The sequence below is a fragment of the Schistocerca nitens genome, chromosome 12 (assembly GCF_023898315.1).
Source record: "Schistocerca nitens isolate TAMUIC-IGC-003100 chromosome 12, iqSchNite1.1, whole genome shotgun sequence".
NCBI lineage: Eukaryota > Metazoa > Arthropoda > Insecta > Orthoptera > Acrididae > Schistocerca > Schistocerca nitens.
In genome coordinates this window covers 189,629,422-189,649,409 of record NC_064625.1, presented here as the reverse complement: position 1 = coordinate 189,649,409, position 19,988 = coordinate 189,629,422, and the positions used below count along the sequence as shown (strand labels likewise).

The 19,988-nt window shown below is 43.5% G+C and overlaps 1 protein-coding gene across 3 annotated transcripts in view; it reads right to left on the bottom strand.

Annotated features, from left to right (window-relative positions):
- The window catches only part of LOC126215393 (aminopeptidase Ey-like), a 406,189-nt gene that overhangs the window by 39,772 nt on the left and 346,429 nt on the right, over window positions 1-19,988 (bottom strand). For all 3 annotated transcript variants that reach the window (XM_049942100.1, XM_049942099.1, XM_049942101.1), the window contains exons 10-12: window positions 15,944-16,227; window positions 4,738-4,943; window positions 1,419-1,586 (exon numbers count right to left, since the gene is read on the bottom strand). In XM_049942100.1, the coding sequence (XP_049798057.1) occupies window positions 1,419-1,586; window positions 4,738-4,943; window positions 15,944-16,227 (658 nt within the window). The remainder of the gene's footprint in view (window positions 1-1,418; window positions 1,587-4,737; window positions 4,944-15,943; window positions 16,228-19,988) is intronic.

Genomic DNA, 19,988 nt, shown 5'->3' with positions numbered 1-19,988 from the left:
TCTTTCTTCCTCATAGTCCACGTTTCAGCGCCATATAGAAGAACACTCCATACAAGACACTTTATGAGTCTCTTTCTGACTTCTCTGTCCAGAACGCTGCAGAAGATTCTCCTTTTCTTACAAAACGCCTGTTTTGCCATTGCTATCCCTGTTTTAATTTCTGTGGTGCACTTCCAGTCGGTGTCTATCCTGCTTCCAAGATACTTAAAATTTTGCACCTGTTCTAGTGTTTCTCCATTCAGCATAATTTTTTTTCCTTATTTCCTCCTAGTGCCAATACTTTTGTTTTATTTGTGTTAATTTTCATTCCATATTTTTTTTCCGTTAGTTCCAATGGTGTCTACCAAATCCTGTAATTCTTTTTCCCCCGTGGCTAGAGGGACCATGTCATCAGCAAAGCTCAAGCACCCTACTCTTCTTCCTCCAATTTCTACTCCTTTGTCATCTAATGAACATTGGTCAATCATATTTTACAAGTAGAGGTTGAAAAGAGTAGGTGATAAACAGCATCCTTGTGTTACTCCTTTTCCTAGTCTGATCCAGTTTGTACTTTCTCCTCTCACTTTAACGGAAACTTTTTGATTAAGATATAATGAGTTTGTAAGTCTTCTGGTTTTCCAGTCCACTCTCTTTTCCCTCATTATAGTCGCCAGCTTGTCACAAACCACGCTGTCAAATGCCTTTTCTAGATCGATGAAGCACATATATAGCTCTCTTCCTTTTTCAATAAACCTTTCTCCCAAGATTCGTAGGAGCCCTATTGCATCTCTGGTGCCCGTATTCCGTCTAAAGCGAAACTGCTCCTCGCCATGATTCTCCTCCCTTACTTTTTCAAGTCTTTTATTAGTTATGCTTAACATCACTTTGGCTGCATGTGAAATGAGGCTGATTGTCCTGTGATCGCTGCATTTCTTGGTTCCTTGTTTTTTCGGTAATGGAATCATTACTGTTGGCAGAAAGTCCTCAGGCCATTCACCAATGTCATATATTTTATTACATAACGTCAATATTTCTCTTATTCCATCGTGGTTCAAGCATTTTAGTTTTTCTCCCGGTATTGTATCTGTACCTACCGCTTTGCCATTTTTCATTGCAGCTATGGCAGACTTTACGTCTTCCATTATGATGGTCGGTCCTTTCTCGTCATCACTTACACTGTTGTGTGATTCAAGGACATCACGAATGTAAAATTAGAGAGATTCGAGCGCTCACGGAGGCTTTCCGGCAGTTGTTCTTCCCGCGAACCGTACGCGACTGGAACAGGAAAGGGAGGTAATGACAGTGGCACGTAAAGTGCCCTCCGCTTTCGGGGTATAAATGTAGATGTAGACATCAGTTCGATCACTGGGCAAACAAAACGCCGAGCGGCGGTGGCCGGCCAGTGGGGTGGGCAGGTAGCTAGCCGGTGGCCGACTGACCTCTGCAGCAGCCAGGGCTCGCGGGCGCAGGTGAGCGCCTGCAGCAGCTCGACGCTCTCCGACGCCACGTTGGAGGCGAGGTAGCGCTGCCAGGCGAACCGCCAGCGCGCCTCGCCGCCCTGCCTCAGCGCCGTGCACACCACCTCGTACTGCAGGCCCGGCGGCACCCTGCGGGCAGAGTGGAGAGGTTCTCACCTGCCACCTGCTACTCTGACACTACACTGTAGGACGTCAGACGGGCCGACTTGGAGCAGGAGAGGCACCACAGGACATTTCAATTTCCGCTGTCTATGCTTTTACAAATAAATTCATAAAACTTTGTCAGTGTGACCAGGAAGGATTCAGGAATCACACTCATAGCAGTGCAAGTTGAAAAACAAAACAGTTTTTTTCAGATGTCAAATTATGTCATTTTCTTCACTTACCATTGGCTGCATTTCTTGCTCTAGGTACACTTTTCTTCGTTAATAAGAGAGACCTTTCGATGAATTTTCCACAGCATACAAACCGTACTTACAGATGTATCGAACTCTAGAATTTATCCAATTTATGAAAAAAAAATGAATGAGCCGTTACATTTTAAACTTCAAAACTCAAATTTTATAATAGTTAATTATCTCAATTTTTACCACAGTTTTTAATACATTTGGAAAGTTCTACAGTTTACCTACATACATTTGGGGAGCAAAATAACTGATGATGGTCGAAGTAGAGAGGATATAAAGTGTAGACTGGCAACGGCAAGGAAAGTGTTTCTGAAGAAGAGAAATTTGTTAACATCGAGTATAGATTTAAGTGTCATGATGTCGTTTCTGAAAGTATTTGTATGGAGTGTAGCCATATATGGAAGTGAAACGTGGACGATAAATAGTTTGGACCACAAGAGAATAGAAGATTTCGAAACGTGGTGCTACAGAAGAATGCTGAAGATTAGATGGGTAGATCACATAACTAATGAGGAGGTATTGAACAGAATTGGGGAGAAGAGGAGTTTGTGGCACAACCTGGCCAGAAGAAGCGATCGGTTGGTAGGACATGTTCTGAGGCATCAAGGGATCACAAATTTAGTATTAGGCGGCGGCGTGGAGGGTAAAAATCGTAGAGGGAGACCAAGAGATGAATGCACTAAGCAGATTCAGAAGGATGTAGGTTGCAGTAAGTATTGGGAGATGAAGAAGCTTGCAGAGGATAGAGTAGCATGGAGAAGTGCATCAAACCAGTCTCTGGACTGAAGACCACAACAACAACAACAACAACCTACATACACTTTCTTCGAAGTGGAAGTTTACAGAAAGCTTGATGGATAATTGGGCCATAGAAAACATAATTAACCAGCCTGTACTGACAGGCACCTCCGTGGCTCCCCCAATATCACCCTACACACAACTAATCCACCCTGCACACTTTAACCGAGAGGGCTCTCACCATCGGCGATAAGGAACAACTGAAGGGTGAACTACAAAACCTCAAGTCCATTTTCTGTGCCAACGGTTATGGGATGAAAGTAATAGATAAAACTATGGCGACAAACAACGAAGGCAATAGAGGGTAGAAAAGGAAGCACAAAACATCGCTCTATTACCATATGTTCAAGGTGTCACTGAACCGGTGGGCAAAATTCTCCATCGAGCGGGCAGCAACACAATAACAGATGTTCTTCGCACTACGAAAGACACACTTGACAAACTGCATGCTCCTGCTGGAGTTCGCGAAATCAGTTTGGTTTGTATGTTGTGCAAAATTCATCGAAGAATCTCTCTTAGTTATGAAGGAAAGTGTACGTATAGCAACAAATGCAGCCAATGGTAAGTAAAAAAATGATGGAATCTCACATGTAAAAAGTTATTTTGTTATGTTTTTGAACATTCACTTCTATGAGTTTGAATCCTGATTCCTTCCTGGTCATGCTGACAAATATTTATGAATTTACTTGTTAAGGGGGGGTAGGACGTCAAACGGGCCGACTTGGAGCAGGAGAGGCACCACAGAACATTTTAATTTCCACTGTCTATACTTTTACAAATAAATTCATAAAACTTTGTCAGTGTGACCAGGAAGGATTGAGAATTCACACTCATAGCATTGGAAGGTCGGAAACATAACAAAATGAATTCTTTTTATGTACGAAATTTCATCATTTTTTCACTTACTAATGGCAGTATTTGTTGCTATACGTGCACTTTTCTTCATAAGTGAGAGAGACTCTTCGATGAATTTTGCACAGCATACAAACCATACTTGAAGGTGTCTCAAACTCTAGAATTTTCCAAATCTTTTAAAACTGTGGCAAAAGTTGAGGTAATTAAGTATAAAATTTGTGTTTTTTCTAAACAGGAAGTTTAAAATATAACAGCTCATTCGTTTTTTCATAAATTAAATAAATTCTAGAGTTTCGTACGCCTGTAAGTATGGTACGTATGCTGCGCAAAATTCATCGAAGAATCTCCCTAACTTATGAAGAAAAGTGTACCTATAGCAACAAATGCTGCCATTAGCAAGTGAAAAAGATGATGAAATTTGACACGTAAAAAAAATTATTTCGTTATGTTTTCGAACTTCCACTGCTATGAGTGTGAATCCTGAATCCTTCCTGGTCATGCTGACAAATACTTATGAATTTACTTGTTGAAGTATAGACACTGGCTATTAAAACGCCCTGTGGTGCCTCTCCTGCTCCAAGCCGGCTCGTTTGACGTCCCACACTGCACCGCCATGTTTGTATTATTATTTACTGCGACTACATTCTACATTTTTCATTATTTAACATTCTATGAAAGAATTATGAATGAACACAGAACCGTGAGGAAGGCGATTTACCACAGTGGCTCAAATATTCGAGACATTTTAATACTCATAATGCAGCGCCACACACTGAAGAATTGGTTTCGGTCCGTACGAGTAATGATGTGTGTTAACCCACGTCAGTTTTCTGTCAAGGGTTAGTCCTAAGTGAAAGTTAATTCGTAAGCACCTCTGGGGTTTCAGAAAGCAGCCGCACAGAGAAATATCAGACGCCAGCGTACAGTGCATCTCTCCCAGTTTCGAACCGTAGCACGCACTGTGACGTGGGTGCAGAAAGCCCCGCTAGGGGGCAAGTGTGCCAGAACGTGCAGAGAAATCGACCATTCCGTATTGCCACATCAAAACAGTGAGCGTCTCCAGACCTCTAAAGCGGGTAGGTGTCACTGTGGCTTTCTGAACAGCACCAGAAGCGGTGTCTTCAGCACACTGCACACTCGTACCGAGAATCTGTAATGGGAGTGTGGGAGAGATGTTCCGCCCACTGACGCGCGTCACTCTTGCATAGCGAGGTACTGACGGGCTCTGCCGGTCAGGGTCCGGCTGTCGCATCCAGTCGGCGAACAGCTCGGTGGCCTGCTGGACGCAGCCGGCCACGCCCAGCTTGCACGCCCACGACACCATCAGCCTGCGGTGCATGAAGCCTTCCAGGTCGTCGGACGCCAGCGGCCGCTGCAGGTCCACCCACGTCTTCATCGGCTCCGCCATCAGCTGCGTCACGAACATCTGCCGACACACCGCGAGCTCACGTAGAATTCGAAACGATACCGACAGGTGTAAGGATGCTGTCACCCGCCCACAGATTAGATTTGTACTAGATTACATTAGATTAGATTAGTTTCTCGTTCCTTGGATCCGTGTTGAGGAGATCCTCGTGGATGTGGCACATGTCATTTTTTTTAAAGCTGAAATAACAATACTAATAGTATGAGTGCATACAATACATCATTTTAAGCTGAAATAACAATACTAATAGTATGAGTATACACAATACATCATTTATTTCTATTAAAAAATTCGTCAATGGAATAGGAGGAGTTGCCCACTAGTAAGTCTTTCCGGCTCCTTTTAAACTGATCTTTATTTGTAACTAAATTTATTATTCCAGAATGAGATTTTCACTCTGCAGCGGAGTGTGCGCTGATACGAAACTTCCTGGCAGATTAAAACTGTGTGCCGGACCGAGAATCGAACTCGGGACCTTTGCCTTTCGCGGGCAAGTGCTCTACCATCTGAGCTACCCAAGCACGACTCACGCCCCGTCCTCACAGCTTTACTTCTGCCAGTACCTCGTCTCATTCTGGAAACATCCCCAGGCTGTGGCTAAGCCATGTCTCCGCAATAGCCTTTCTTTCAGGAGTGCTAGTCCTGCAACGTTCGCAGGAGAGCTTCCGTTAAGTTTGGAAGGTAGGAGACGAGGTACTGGCAGAAGTAAAGCTGTGAGGACGGGGCGTGAGTCGTGCTTGGATAGCTCAGTTGGTAGAGCACTTGCCCACGAAAGGCAAAGATCCCGAGTTCGAGTCTCGGTCCGGCACACAGTTTTAATCTGCCAGGAAGTTTCGTAAATTTATTATGTTTGCTGGTAAATTATTGAAGATGACTGTTCCTGAGACGTGGACTCCTTTTTGAACTAAAGTAAGTGCTTTTAAGTCCTTGTGCAGATCATTTTTGTTCCTGGTATCGTATGTATGAACTCAGCTGTTTGTTGGAAAAAGACATATATTATTTAGGACAAATTTCATTAAGGAGTAAATATACTGAGAGGCAGTAGTTAGTATACTCAGTTCTTTGAAGAGGTTTCTACAGGACGTCCGTGAATTTACTCCACAAATAATACGTATTACACGCTTTTGGACTCTGAAAACTTTTGTTTGACTTGAAGAGTTACCCCAAAATATTATACCATATGGCATTATGGAATGTAAGTAGGCAAAGTATGCAAGCTTTTTCATTTTTATGTCGCCTATGTCTGCTAACACTCGAATTGCAAATACAGATTTGTTAAGGCGTTTCTGCAGTTCTGTGGTGTCCTCCTCCCAACTGAATTTATTATCAAGTTGTAATCCCAGGAATTTAAGACTGTCAACCTCCTCTATCTGCTCTTCTTCATACTTTATGCATATGGTGGGTGGAAACCTCTTACAGGTTCTGAATTGCATATAGTGAGTCTTTTCGAAGTTTAATGTCAGTGAGTTGGCTTTAAACCATTTATTAATATCCATGAAAATATCATTAGCAGATTTTTCTAGAACTACACTCGACATACTATTTATTGCAATACTTGTGTCATCTGCAAACAAAATGAACTCTGTTTCTGGCAGTGTAACTGATGAGAGATCATTAATGTACACAAGAAAAAGCAGTGGCTCTAAGATGGATCCTTGTGGGACACCACATGTAATTTCTTCCCATTCTGATGATGACTGATGACTTAATTCACTAGTCCCCTGCACGGACACCCTTTGTTTCCTGTTAGGTATGACTTGAACCAATTTGCAGCACTGCCTGTGACACCACAGAATTCTAATTTATTTAAAAGGATGTTGTGGTTCACACAATCGAATGCCTTTGACAAATCACAGAAAATACCTGCTGCTTGTAATTTGTTATTTAATGAATTAAGTACATTTTCACTGTAGGTGTAAATAGCCTTCTCGGTATCAGAACCCTTCAGAAATATGTTATTTGTGGTCAGATGGTTGAGAAGCTGCCTGTACAATACTTTTTCTAAAATTTTTGAGAATGCTGGCAAAAGTGAAATCGGACTGTAGTTTGATGGGACTGGTGTGTGTAGGTTTGATAGCTGTACTTTCCCTGACTGAACAGGTTCTAAATAGCTAAGTAACTGCTCCAATTGCTAACAAGTTCTTCATTTTTTTAGACCGTAGCTACGACGGATGTACCGAATTGATTTACACTTCATTTTACTCCCACAATTCGTAGTGTGCCATTTTACTCACCATTACAATTGCAAGTACTTTGGTTAAACGGTAGGTGACATAGCAATCACTATTAGTGTTATCCTGTCACAGTACTCTCCATTTCCCCAGCTGATGTCACTATGTGAGCAGAAAACGTGTAGTGTGACCGTCAAGGGCAGTGCTGGAACGCAGTTTCTGTGAGGTGACGGTGCAAACACTTCCGACAGTCACAAGTGCTTGGCACAAACACGACGATTGCTCCTGCAACACGACGGTGCCCGCCCCGTACAAGTAGAGCAAAGATGGCTCCCGTGCTGGTACTGCCACACCCACCGTATTCTCTCGAGTTGGCCCCTTACGATTGTCACCTATTCAGGGCTATGAAGAAGCCTCTGTGGAGAAATCACTTTGCAGATATCCAGGAATTGTTAGCGGCTGTCCTGTAGTGGCAGCTATACAGTACCTGTTACACACGATTCGTATCCCACCTAATTACTAAAAATAGGACAACATACCACAGACACTTGTGAACGTGGAGCAATCGGCACCTTATACCACATCGTCTGGGAGTGTACCAGTAGACGAGACGTTCCAGACCAGGGCAGTTATGGCTTTGGTGACGCAACTGTCTGCAACATAATTAGGTACGAGGAACTGTGGCATAAGCTGAACGGCTAAAGTATCAGCCTATAACCATCAAGCCTAAGTGGCTGAGAGACAAGCGAGAAGAGGTCATAGAGTGTGACAGCGGCAGACATACAGTGGCAGAACGTCCACTTCCAGAATCAGTCAGCAGAGGATGATCGAGAAGGATTTCCTGTCACCCTGACTGCCATCTCGCAATCCGTACAGCTCGAGTGGCAAACAGCACTGCCCTGTGGATTATGAGTTCTGCCTCAGTGCGCCGGGGATAACCGGTTAACCGTCTAGGCAAATGAGAAATTTAGGTCAGTTCTGATACCGAGTAAAGTAGAGTAGAGTAGTGTAGTGAAGTGAAGTGTAGTGTAGTGCAGCGTAGTGTAATGCTGTGTAGTGTAGTGTAGTGGGTAGTAGAATTACAAATTACAAAATTTGCTGTCCAGCGATGCAGCGTAGTACAATACAACAATAGCACCTGCCGTCTGGTTCTGGGTGAGCACATACATGTGTGCCGGATAGTGAAACGGTAGAATGCACAATTCTTGTCTTTCTCTTAAAAATTATCATTTTTCCTTTTTTTTTAATGTAGAAATTTTATGTAGGTTACTCCCCCTAAAACCATAATCCTTAGTTGTGCTAACACATTTGAAATCATTTTGAAATATACTACTGGCCATTAAAATTGCTACACCACGAAGATGATATGCTACAGACGCGAAATTTATCCGACAGGAAGAAGATGCTGAGATACACAAATGATTAGCTTTTCAGAGCATTCACATAAGGTTGGCGTCGGTGACGACACCTACAACGTGCTGACACGAGGAAAGTTTCCAACCGATTTCTCATACACAAACAGCAGTTGACCGGCGTTGCCTGGTGAAACGTTGTTGTGATGCCTCGTGTAAGTAGGAGAAATGCGTACCATCACGTTTCCGACTTTGATAAAGGTCAGATTGTGGCTGTAACGGATCGTGCAGCCACGTCTCGATCCTTGAGTCAACAGATGGGGCCGTTTGCAAGATAACAACCATCTTCACGAACAGTTCGACGACGTTTGCAGCAGCATGGACTATCAGCTCGGAGATCGTGCCTGCGGTTACGCTTGACGCTGCATCACAGACAGGAGCGCCTGCGATGGTGTACTCAACGACGAACCTGGGTGCACGAATGGCAAAACGTCATTTTTTCGGATGAATCCAGGTTCTATTTACAGCATTATGATGGTCGCATCCGTGTTTGGCGACATCGCGGTGAACGCACATTGGAAGCGTGTATTCGTCATCGCCATACTGGCGTATCACCCGGCGTGATGGTATGGGGTGCCATTGGTTACACGTCTCGGTTACCTCTTGTTCGCTTTGACGCCACTTTGTACAGTGGACGTCACATTTCAGTTGTGTTACGACGCGTGGCTCTATCCTTCATTCGATCCCTGTGAAACCTTACATTTCAGCAGGATAATGCACAACCGCATGATGCAGGTCCTGTACGGGCCTTTCTGGATACAGGAAATGTTCGACTGCTGCCCTGGCCAACACATTCTCCAGATCTCTCACCAATTGAAAACGTCTTGTCTATGGTAGCCGAGCAACTGGCTCGTCACAATACGCCAGTCACTACTCTTGATGAACTGTGGTATCGTGTTGAAGCTGCATGGGCAGCTGTACCTGTACACGCCATCCAAGCTCTGTTTGACTCAATGCCCAGGCGTATCAAGGCCGTTATTACGGCCAGAGGTGGTTGTTCTGGGTACTGATTTCTCAGGATCTATGCACCCAAATTGCGTCAAAATGTAATCACATGTCAGTTCTAGTATAATATATTTGTCCAATGAATACCCGTTTATCATCTCCATTTCTTCTTGGTGTAGAAATTTTAATGTCCAGTAGTGTATTATGTGCTATATTTCGGTTTGTACTTCTATCTAGATCACATACTAAAAGGAAATAGCTAGTAAATGAATAAATAAATGGCCCCTCGCTTTATCAAAGGACTCCAGAAAAGTAGTTTGAGGGGCCTACAGAAGTTACAGGGGTCAAACCGGGACAATGCGCTGGCTCATTCTCGGCTGCCCTTATGGTTGCACTCTATGCAAGTGGTGCTGAACTTTGAACCCAACATCTGAGTCAAGTGATGGGTGGCGAAAGACTGAGCTTCTGCCATTACATGCTATTCCGAGCTTTCAGTTACAGGTTTTTTCTTTTGATAGCTGAAACCAAGCAAAGATTGTAACAATTCAGTGAACTGTTGTATTTGTAGACATGTTGAAAGAGGTGCACTTCACTCACCATTCAGTGCTCGTATTTCATATTCCTAATCCCAGCATTCTGGTATTCGGTAAAATAATAATTCAGGCAATATTAATAATTTCGATGGGTTGCCTGATTTATTTGACGGTTTTTACAGTTTGTCTCCCACTGATCTGTGGGAGGAGCTTGGAGGGAATTTTCTTTATTTATGGGCGAGGGCAGCAGTCTTCCTAGCAGCCATGATGGCTTCCCGTTTCCCATCCTTTTTCCGATCGCCAGGGTAGCACGTGGTGTCGTTTGAACATTCAGTAGTGGCCAAAGTTTCTCCTACTCTCAGTTCCCCAACCTGCCTTACCAACCTTGTAACTGCTAATTCTGCTAGATTTCAACGTCGCGAGGTCGCCTCCCTGTGCAATTCCGGCCCTATGATTGGCCAGTTCAGGGTGGGCGCCAACCGCCCTCCGCGGGTGGGTGGTGGACAAAGGGGCAGTAGGGCAGTTCTGGTGAGACCGAGGTATGAGCGCCGACGTGCACTGTAGATTCGCGCCCTGCGGCCCAGAGGGAGCCTTATAAGTCATTCTGGAAAGTTTCGCGTCTTGCGGCTTTTATTCCTTTAGTACGGGAGGCTACGTAGCGACTCACGCACAGTAGCATCTTTCTTAGTCTTTGGCTGATTCGTGGGGTGGTCGTTGCATGCCTGCAACCCCTTCCTTTAGTAAATTGGCCCCCATTTGATATTACGGCGATCGTTACTAAAATTTCTTTTCTCCTGCTGTCGTGGCTTGTTATGAACGTTCGTTGGGGTAGCCTGCTGAACTCGAATCTTTCTTCCCCCACCCCTATTTGGTTGTACTATTGTTCGATTTTCAACTGTTTAATAAATGAGTCCTTCAATCTTACATTCTCCCTTTCATTACGTGAAATCACCCCTAGTGTCACAGAATAATGCAGAACTATAACGGTTGCTATAAGGCCGTGCAGGTCTCGCGCCATTAACGATAGTATTGTTGTTGTGGTCTTCAGTCCTGAGACTGGTTTGATGCAGCTCTCCATGCTACTCTATCCTGTGCAAGCTTCTCCATCTCCCAGTACCTACTGCAGCCTACATCCTTCTGAATCTGCTTAGTGTATTCATCTCTTGGTCTCCGATTTTTACCCTCCACACTGCCCTCCAGTACTACATTGGTGATACCTTGATGGCTCAGAACATGTCCTACCAACCGATCCCTTCTTCTAGTCAAATTGTGCCAAAAATTCCTCTTCTCCCCAATCCTATTCAATACCTCCTCATTAGATATGTGATCCACCCATATCATCTTCAGCATTCTTCTGTAGCACCACATTTCGAAAGCTTCTATTCTCTTCTTCTCCAAACTATTTATCGTCCATGTTTCACTTCCGTACATGGTTACACTCCATACAAATACTTTCAGAAACGACTTCCTAACACTTAAATCAATACTCGATGTTAACAAATTTCTCTTCTTCAGAAACACTTTCCTCGTCATTGCCAGTCCACATTTTATATCCTCTCTACTTCGACCATCATCAGTTATCTTGCTCGCCAAATAGCAAAACTCCTTTACTACTTTAAGTGTCTCATTTCCTAATCTAATTCCCGCAGCATCACACGACTTGATTCGACTACATTCCATTATCCTCGCTTTGCTTTTGTTGGTGTTCATCTCATACCGTCCTTTCAAGACACTGTCCATTCCGTTCAGCTGCTCTTCCACGTCCTTTGCTGTCTCTGACAGAATTACAATGTCATCGACGAACCTCAAAGTTTTTATTTCTTCTCCATGGATTTTAATGCCTACTCCGAACTCTCCTTTTGTTTCCTTTACTGCTTGCTCAATATACCGATTGAATAGCATCGGGGAGAGGCTACAACCCTGTCTCACTCCCTTCCCAATCCCTGCTTCCCTTTCAAGTCCCTCGATAATATAAAGATTCAATATCGCGCGCCTGGCACGACCATTGCACGCATGGCACCGATAATAGTAATAATCATTTTCTATTATTCCCCACTGATAAACTGGGAAGTGTTCCCGGCTCAGTGTGAGTACGTGAGCACTAAATCCACTTGATGTGGTGGAAGTAGTGGCCTCTGTTTTACCTTGCTGGTTTAGACAAAATATCAAAAATCACAGCATGGAATAGTAACCTGCAAAAATAAAAACGAGCCACCGCTTTTAATGTGCAATGAAATTCGCAGCAGAGCCTCTGTAAAGTTTGGAAGGTAGGAGACGAGGTACTGGCGGAAGTAAAGCTGTGAGGACGGGGCGTGAATCGTGCTTGGGTAGCTCAGTTGGTAGAGCACTTGCCCGCGAAAGGCAAAGGTCCCGAGTTCGATTCTCGGTCCGGCACAGAGTTTTGATCTGCCAGGAAGTTTCAGTATTGGAGTTGATCATGATCAATGTCATGGTTACGTTCAGCTGGTGGAAGGATGACTGTCTATTTGGAACATTGGATTTATAGTTCTTTCTTTGCACAAACAGCAGAATTACTGTTATTCAGTGAATTCCTGTCTTTCTTCCACTATTATTCATTTAGTTCATCGTTTGCACTAGAGTAGAAGACAAGATACCACTTTGGCAGGAAGCATCTACTCTCCTGACAGTTCTTCAATTATACACTTGTGGTCCCGGCGGAGGTTCGAGTCCTCCCTCGGGCATGGGTTTGTTTGTTTGTCCTTAGGATACTTTAGGTTAAGTAGTGTGTAAGCTTAGGGACTGATGACCTTAGCAGTTAAGTCCCGTAAGATTTCACACTCATTTGAACATTTTTGAATTATACACTTGACATCTCGTCTCCGGTTACTGTCGGTTCCCACTTTTTTTACAGCCACTGTCCTTACATCATGTTACACAGCACAGCAGCAGATCATTTTCGGTAGACATGTTGGACACCTATACTATGTGATCAACAGTATCCGGGCACCTGGCTGAAAATGACTTACAAATTCGTGGCGCCCTCCATCGGTAATGCTGGAATTCAATATGCTGTTGGCCCAACCTTAGCCTTGATAACAGCTTCCACTCTCGCAGGCATACGTTCAATCAGGTGCTGGAAGATTTCATGGGGAACGGCAGCCCATTCTTCACGGAGTGCTGCACTGAGGAGAGGTATCGATGTCGGTCGGTGAGGCCTGGCACGAAGTCGGCGTTCCAGAACATCCCAAAGGTATTCTATAGGATTGTGAGAGGACTCTGTGCAGGACAGTCCATTACAGGGATGTTACTGTCGTGTGACCAGTCCGCCACAGACCGTGCATTATGAACAGGTGCTCGATCGTGTTGAAAGATGCAGTCGCCATCACCGAATTGCTCTTCAACAGTGGGAAGCAAGAAGGTGTTTAAAACGGGAATGTAGGCCTGTGCTGTGATTGTGCCACACAAAAACAACAACGGGTGCAAGCCCCCTCCACGAGAAACACGACCACACCGTAACACCACCGCCTCCGAATTTTACTGCTCGCACTACACACGCTGGCAGATGACGTTCACCGGTCATTCGCCATACCCACACCCCGCCATCGGATCGCCACATTGTGTACCGTGATTCGTCACTCCACACAACGTTTTTCAACTGTTCAATCATCCAATGTTTACGCTCCTTAAACCAAGCGAGGCGTCGTTTGGCATTTACCGGCGTGATGTGTGGCTTATGAGCAGCTGCTCAACCGTGAAATCCTAGTTTTCTCACCTGCAGCGTAACTTTCATAGTACGTGCAATGGATTCTGATGCTGTTCGGAATTCCTGTGTGATGCTCTAGATGTATGTCTGCCTATTACACATTACGACCGTCTTCAACTGTCGCGGTGTCTGTCAGTCAACAGACGAGGTCGGCCTGTACGCTTTTGTGCTGTACGTGTCCCTTCACGTTTCCACTTCACTACCAGCGACGCATCCTGCTGCTCTGACTGCGTACAGTCGACTGACACGTACTGATCGGTTCACTGCCATGGCTTACGTCGCCACTGGAGGGTCACGTGGCTACATGGTAGCGTTTCAAAACAGCCAATGAGCTCTTTTGAGGAGGTAACCAAAATTTTCCCCATTGCAATTACAAATATCCTGTGTGAACAATTTGTGGGGATATGGAGTAAAGGAATTGGGAGAACGTTGAGAAGAGGAATTTGTGGCACAACTTGACTAGAAGAAGGGATCGCATGGTAGGACACGTTATGAGTCATCAAGGCATCATCAATTTAATACTGGAGGGAAGCGCATAGGGTAAAAATTGTACAGGGAGACCAACAGACGAATACACCAAACAGATCAAAATGATGTAGTTTGTGGTAGGTACTGGGAGATGAAGAAGCCTGCACAGGATAGAGTAGCATGGAGAGCTGCATGAAACCAGTCTGGACTGAAGACAACAACAACAACAACAACAACAACAGCTTGGAGCAGAACGATGACAGAGCCTCAGATGTAAGTGAAGTAGGTGGCAGACATCCAGCTCTTTGGATGGAGCCTTTAAGATTGTTTGTAAAATACTTGTATGACCCATCTCAAAATACTGCTGAACCGTGTGGGACCTGTGACAAATAAGCCTAACGGGTGATGATATATCTACGCAGAGAAGGTCAACATAAATGGTCACAGGATACTTTGACCGACTGGAGAGTGTCACAGATATCTTGAGTAATGTGACATGGCAGATATGTCAAGGTACGTGTCAACTGTTCTGTGAAAGCAAACCTACTAGCAAAGGTTCAAGGGCGAAATAGTGAATTAGGAATGTACAGTGCGTTAATTTAAGTTCGCTAGTCGACTCTTCGGGTCTGAGTCGTTAAAAGTCGGAAGGATTCAGTCAGTCAATGTATCATAGATGACAGTACTGTATAAGGCAGGCATTGTCCTTTGCTGGATACTGGTTCGTGCTTCATCTGTCCTGTACTGTTTCCTTTCCTTCTCATAAGTTTATGTAACTGATGAATTGCACAGTTTTTTATTGAACACTTAATATCAATTACATTTACGAGAACAATGTTTAAGAGATGGTTCAAATGGCTCTAAGCACTATGGGATTTAGCATCTGAGGTCATCAGTCCCCTAGACTTACAACTACTTAACTACGTAACTAACCTAAGGACATCACACACATCCATGCCCGAGGCAGGATTCGAACCTGCGACCATAGCAGCAGCGCGGTTTTGGACTGAAGCGCCTAGAACCGCGTTTAAGTGACTTTTGCCTCTGTGCTTAATTTCTGAAGCACGAAGCACAGGTTAGGGTTCACACGCTGGGGAAGGAAGGCCCTGCGGAGACTTACGTGTGGTTCAGACTCGTTTCCTCTACTCCTTCAACCCCCTCCAGTAATTGGCCAACTTACCTTGAACACATCAAACGAATATGCTACGCCCTTCTGTGTATCGCTGCTGTAGAGACTGCCCAGACAGTATTAGACTAATTACATTTAGGCAGTCTTTTTTTCCAATTTCCATGGGAGAATAGAAGGATACTAATACGAGTGACAATGTACTCTGCCATGTACTCCTCATACATTTTTTAACATTTGCATTTCCAAATACTGTTAGTTTAAAAATTACACTTATTGCTGCAGATAAAAGAATAGAAAAGAAATACAAAGGACTAATGAAGAAAAGAAACAAAAGAAACAAGTAAAAAGAAACATACAAAACTAAAACAAAGAAAAACAATATGAATGAGAAACAAAGAAAAAATAAAATAAATAAAATGAAAAGTGTGCGTTCACATGGTGGGACAAGGGCAACAGTGTGATGGGAGGTGGGAACTGGGAGGGAGCTGAGAGAGATCCCTTTGGACTTCACACCCAATCACAGCAGCTAAGAGGCTAACAAAGACTCATCTTAAGATTCGGATGGTGCGCCAAAAAGAATACAGCAGGGGTTTGACAGGTGTGGACACAGGCACGACGTACCCGGAACAGGCCGAAGCTGGCGGTGCGCCGCATCAGGCGGTAGATGTTGGACAGCCCAGAGAAGGCGGCCTTCCAGGGCAGGTAGTCGGGCTCGTGCTGCAGGTAGGTCAGCAGGGAGAGCGCGTGCTCGTAGGGCAGGTCGCCGCTCCACGCGAGCGCGAGTGCGTCCCCCACCAGCTGCGCGCGGCTCAGCCTGTCGATCCCCGACTTGCTGGGGTCGGAGCCCTTCAGCGCCTCGGCCAGCAGCATCCAGCCGCGCGAGTCGTACAGCACCCGGTACAGGCCTACGGCGTGTAAACATCACGTGACACTGTGCATTTGTGCAGATCCAACTGTGGAGGTCATGAACATCCCCCCAAAAACACATTTCTGTGGAAACGTATATGGTTTGTTTTACTATTACAAGTATAAACGACAGGGGTGACAAGAAAACTGCTAGGTAGCAGTCGTGGAAGTGGTGTAAGGAAAATCCTACAGGAAAAGCTAAGTTGATTGGTTGGTCCGTTTGTTGATTTGGGGGAGGGGGGATTTAACAGCGAGATCATCAGTCCCATTGAATCAGAGGAGGATGGGAAAGGAAGTCGGCTGTGCCCTTTCGAAGGAACCATCTCGGCATTTCCTGAAGTGATTTAGAGAAATCGTGGAAAACTTAAATCGGGATGGCCGGACACAGATTTGAACCTTCATCTTCCCAAACGTGGGTCCAGTGTGCTAACCTCTGCGCTACCTCATTCAGCAAAAGTTAAGTGTAGACTACCAGGTCGCATTCGCTGTCAAACCTAAGCCCAAGCTGAACCAGGTGACTGAAAGCTTTGTGGCTTTGTGGAGAGATTTTGATGACGAAGATGAGGTGCTTGTAGCAGCAGGAACTAGGAACGGTCTGGCTAATAACTTAGGGTATAGTACTGAAGCAACACACACTCGTGTGAGGTTTGTGGAGGTTTTGAAAGTGCCGTGACCAATTCTGGGTTAACACAACTTTCAGCTGTGTCAACAAAGAGCTGATTCGATAGTTTTTGACTGAAGCAAATTCTCAGAGCTGTGCAGTACCCCTTACTGCGCATGGGAGGGGGAGCAACAAATTTGATGTGCATCTTGCAGAAAGTGTAAGGGGGGCTTCAAGCAACACAAGGCAAAATCCATCAGGTCACTGGAGCCAGAGGGACACATTTTCTAGGTTACAATCGGATTATAGACAGACAACCTTGGAAGGAATTAGAAAAGAACAGAACCATACTATATGTAACAGTTTCCAGAAGAATATAGTTAGTTTTCTTCATCACAAATTTAGGGAGCTAAGCGTACTCTGAGTCTTCAAGATATGGGAACGCCTGAAGTGATAGCCTCTTTCAACACCACACAGAGGGACAGAGTATAAGGGGTTTATAAACTAGCATGATTTTCATGTATAGTTAACATGGGAAGAGGAGGCATTGAAAGATATTTAAATGTTGGATACAAAGTGGAAACCATTGAAAAAAAAAAACAGTTTTTGTGCAGTTTAACACCTAGAAGTTTGTGCATGGGAGCTGTTACTGCAGAAAACTTCTCTTTTGTTTGCAACAGTCTATATTTCCCCTCTAGGAAACACTCAGCTATTTACAAGAAATCTAGATGCATTATTGAGTTACATTTCAGGCAAGAGTAAAGAGTATTAGTTTGTGTAGCTTTCAACTTATGTTTCTTAAATGATTCTGACAGGAAAAATGAACCAGAATCATTACTAGGCTGTTTCACTGTCATTTTGTTGTCCAACTTTCCACTTGCACTAAAGCAATACAGTGGGAGTCTGATAGTACTTTTATACACAGTGCTCAGGCTCTAACAATCTGTGCCTAACTGTTAATGCTAAAGATGGTGTTGCAACATGCATTTATCATGGACAATTAATTGAAGTAATTTGCTAGTCAACAGCTCTGAAACAAGTTCATATCAAGCAATTAGCCCCATTAATGAGAAAAGGGTCAATATCTTAAGAATAAGGTGGCTTGGGATGAGATATATATGCAAAAAGACACTAATGTGAAATTCAGTATACTCCACAGTAAATTTGTGTCAATATTTCAAACTAGTCTTCATGAAATATTATTCAAAAAGTACATTAAAAAACAAGTAAGCCATGTATAACAATAAAGGTTAAAGCAAAGGGGAAATTTATATAGAGTCCAGAATAAGTCAAGATCTAGTATTACTTGCATTCTACAAAAAAAGTGTAATATATTAAAGAAAATGCCTAGAGATATGTATACTATGTGATCAAAAGTATTCGGACACATACGTTTTTCATATTAGGTGCACCGTGCTGCCACCTACAGCGAGATACTTCATATAAGCGACCTCCGTAGTCACTAGACATTGTGAGAGAGCAGAATCGGCTAAGGGTGGGCAAACACGATACTGAATTCCGGCATTACCGATAGAGGGCGCCACGATCTTGTAAGTTGTTTTCAGCCAGATGTCCGGATACTTTTGATCACATAGTGTATGTCCTGTCAGTAAACAATAATTCATAGAATAAGACTGAAACTACTATATATGGAAGATTGTGGAATCAGACACAGGATGACCAATGTACATCATATCACAACAAAAAAATTAAATGACAATGTTGTGACTGAGAATTCACAAGCTGCAAGTATTTGTAACAATAACTTCCCAAATGTCTCTGCACTTATAGGATTACATCGTTCAGTTGAAAAAGCTGTAGAATACATAAAATAATTTTAACATACCATTCCACAAAGCTTTAAGCAACTAGAGGTAACACTAACATCCTTCAATGTAATGAATGAAATTATAAAAAAAATCTAAAAAACAAAAGGTCATATGGAGTCTATGAAATTTCTGCCAGAATTCTGCAAAGCTACTGTAACGTAATGTGTAATGTCACCAGTGATACATGTAATGCATCACGAGCACAGAGAATTTCTCAAGGCAGATTAAAATAGGCAATGGTTAAACCTCTTTATATGAAAAGTGACAAGAAAGAAGTAAATAACTATCGTCCAGTATGCTTGCTGACGTTCTATTTTCAGAATATTCGAATAATTAATGTATTCAAGAACAGTCCGACATTCAAGTAGAAACAATTTACTTACCAAATCACAGTTTGGATTCCAGAAGGATTGCTCGACAGAGAATGCCATTGATATTTTCAAACACCAAATATTACAAGCATTAAACAATGAAATATCAATTTCCAAGATGTTTGATAGCATAGGTCGTGTTACTCTCTCAGAAAAACTAAAGTTTTATGAAACTGATGGCTCTACACACAACCAGTTAACAAACAGAATGCAAAAGGTATGGATGAAGAATTAAAACAGTTCTGAAAACCGAGGAACTCCAACTCCTTACACAGGGTGTTTCAAAAAGAGTTTTACAAACTTTGGGGATAGTTTCCTGCAACAAAACAAGAAAAAAGTTCATATTAACATGTGTGCAAAAATACTTTGTTTTGCTGAAAGTTTACAATTCATGTGATCAGAGCTTATCAACCCATAAACTCGTAATAAATGCTCGAAATGTCCCCTTCTTCCGTATAAACATGCATAAACTCGTCGAATCATGGACTGTAGCACCCTTTCGACCTGACTGTTTCGAATCGTTTTGCAGACTTCCATGACATGTCGATGAACAGTTTCTGCACCCAGGTGGTTTGCTGCATAAACCAGTTGTTTAAGGTGGCACCAGATATAACAATACAAAGGACTGAGGTGAGGAGAATGTGCAGGCCACGGAACTGATCACGCACTACCTATCAATCTGTCATGGTAGGTACCAACCACTGAGGCTGAAATGTGCAAGAGCTGCTCCATGCATAAACCACATGTTTCCTCTGCTTTTCAGGGACAGATCGTGGAGATGATAAAGATACAAGAGTTGCTCCTGAAGTATCCTCCTTGCTGACCGTGGAGATGTAACACTTGTCTTGCACTGATACCCAGCTGTTCTTCGACAGCCATTAGAACGTGCTCTTGCTGGTCAGGTGTTCAAACAACGCACGGTCTTCTTCTGTTAATAGTTCATGATGCTACAGCACCTG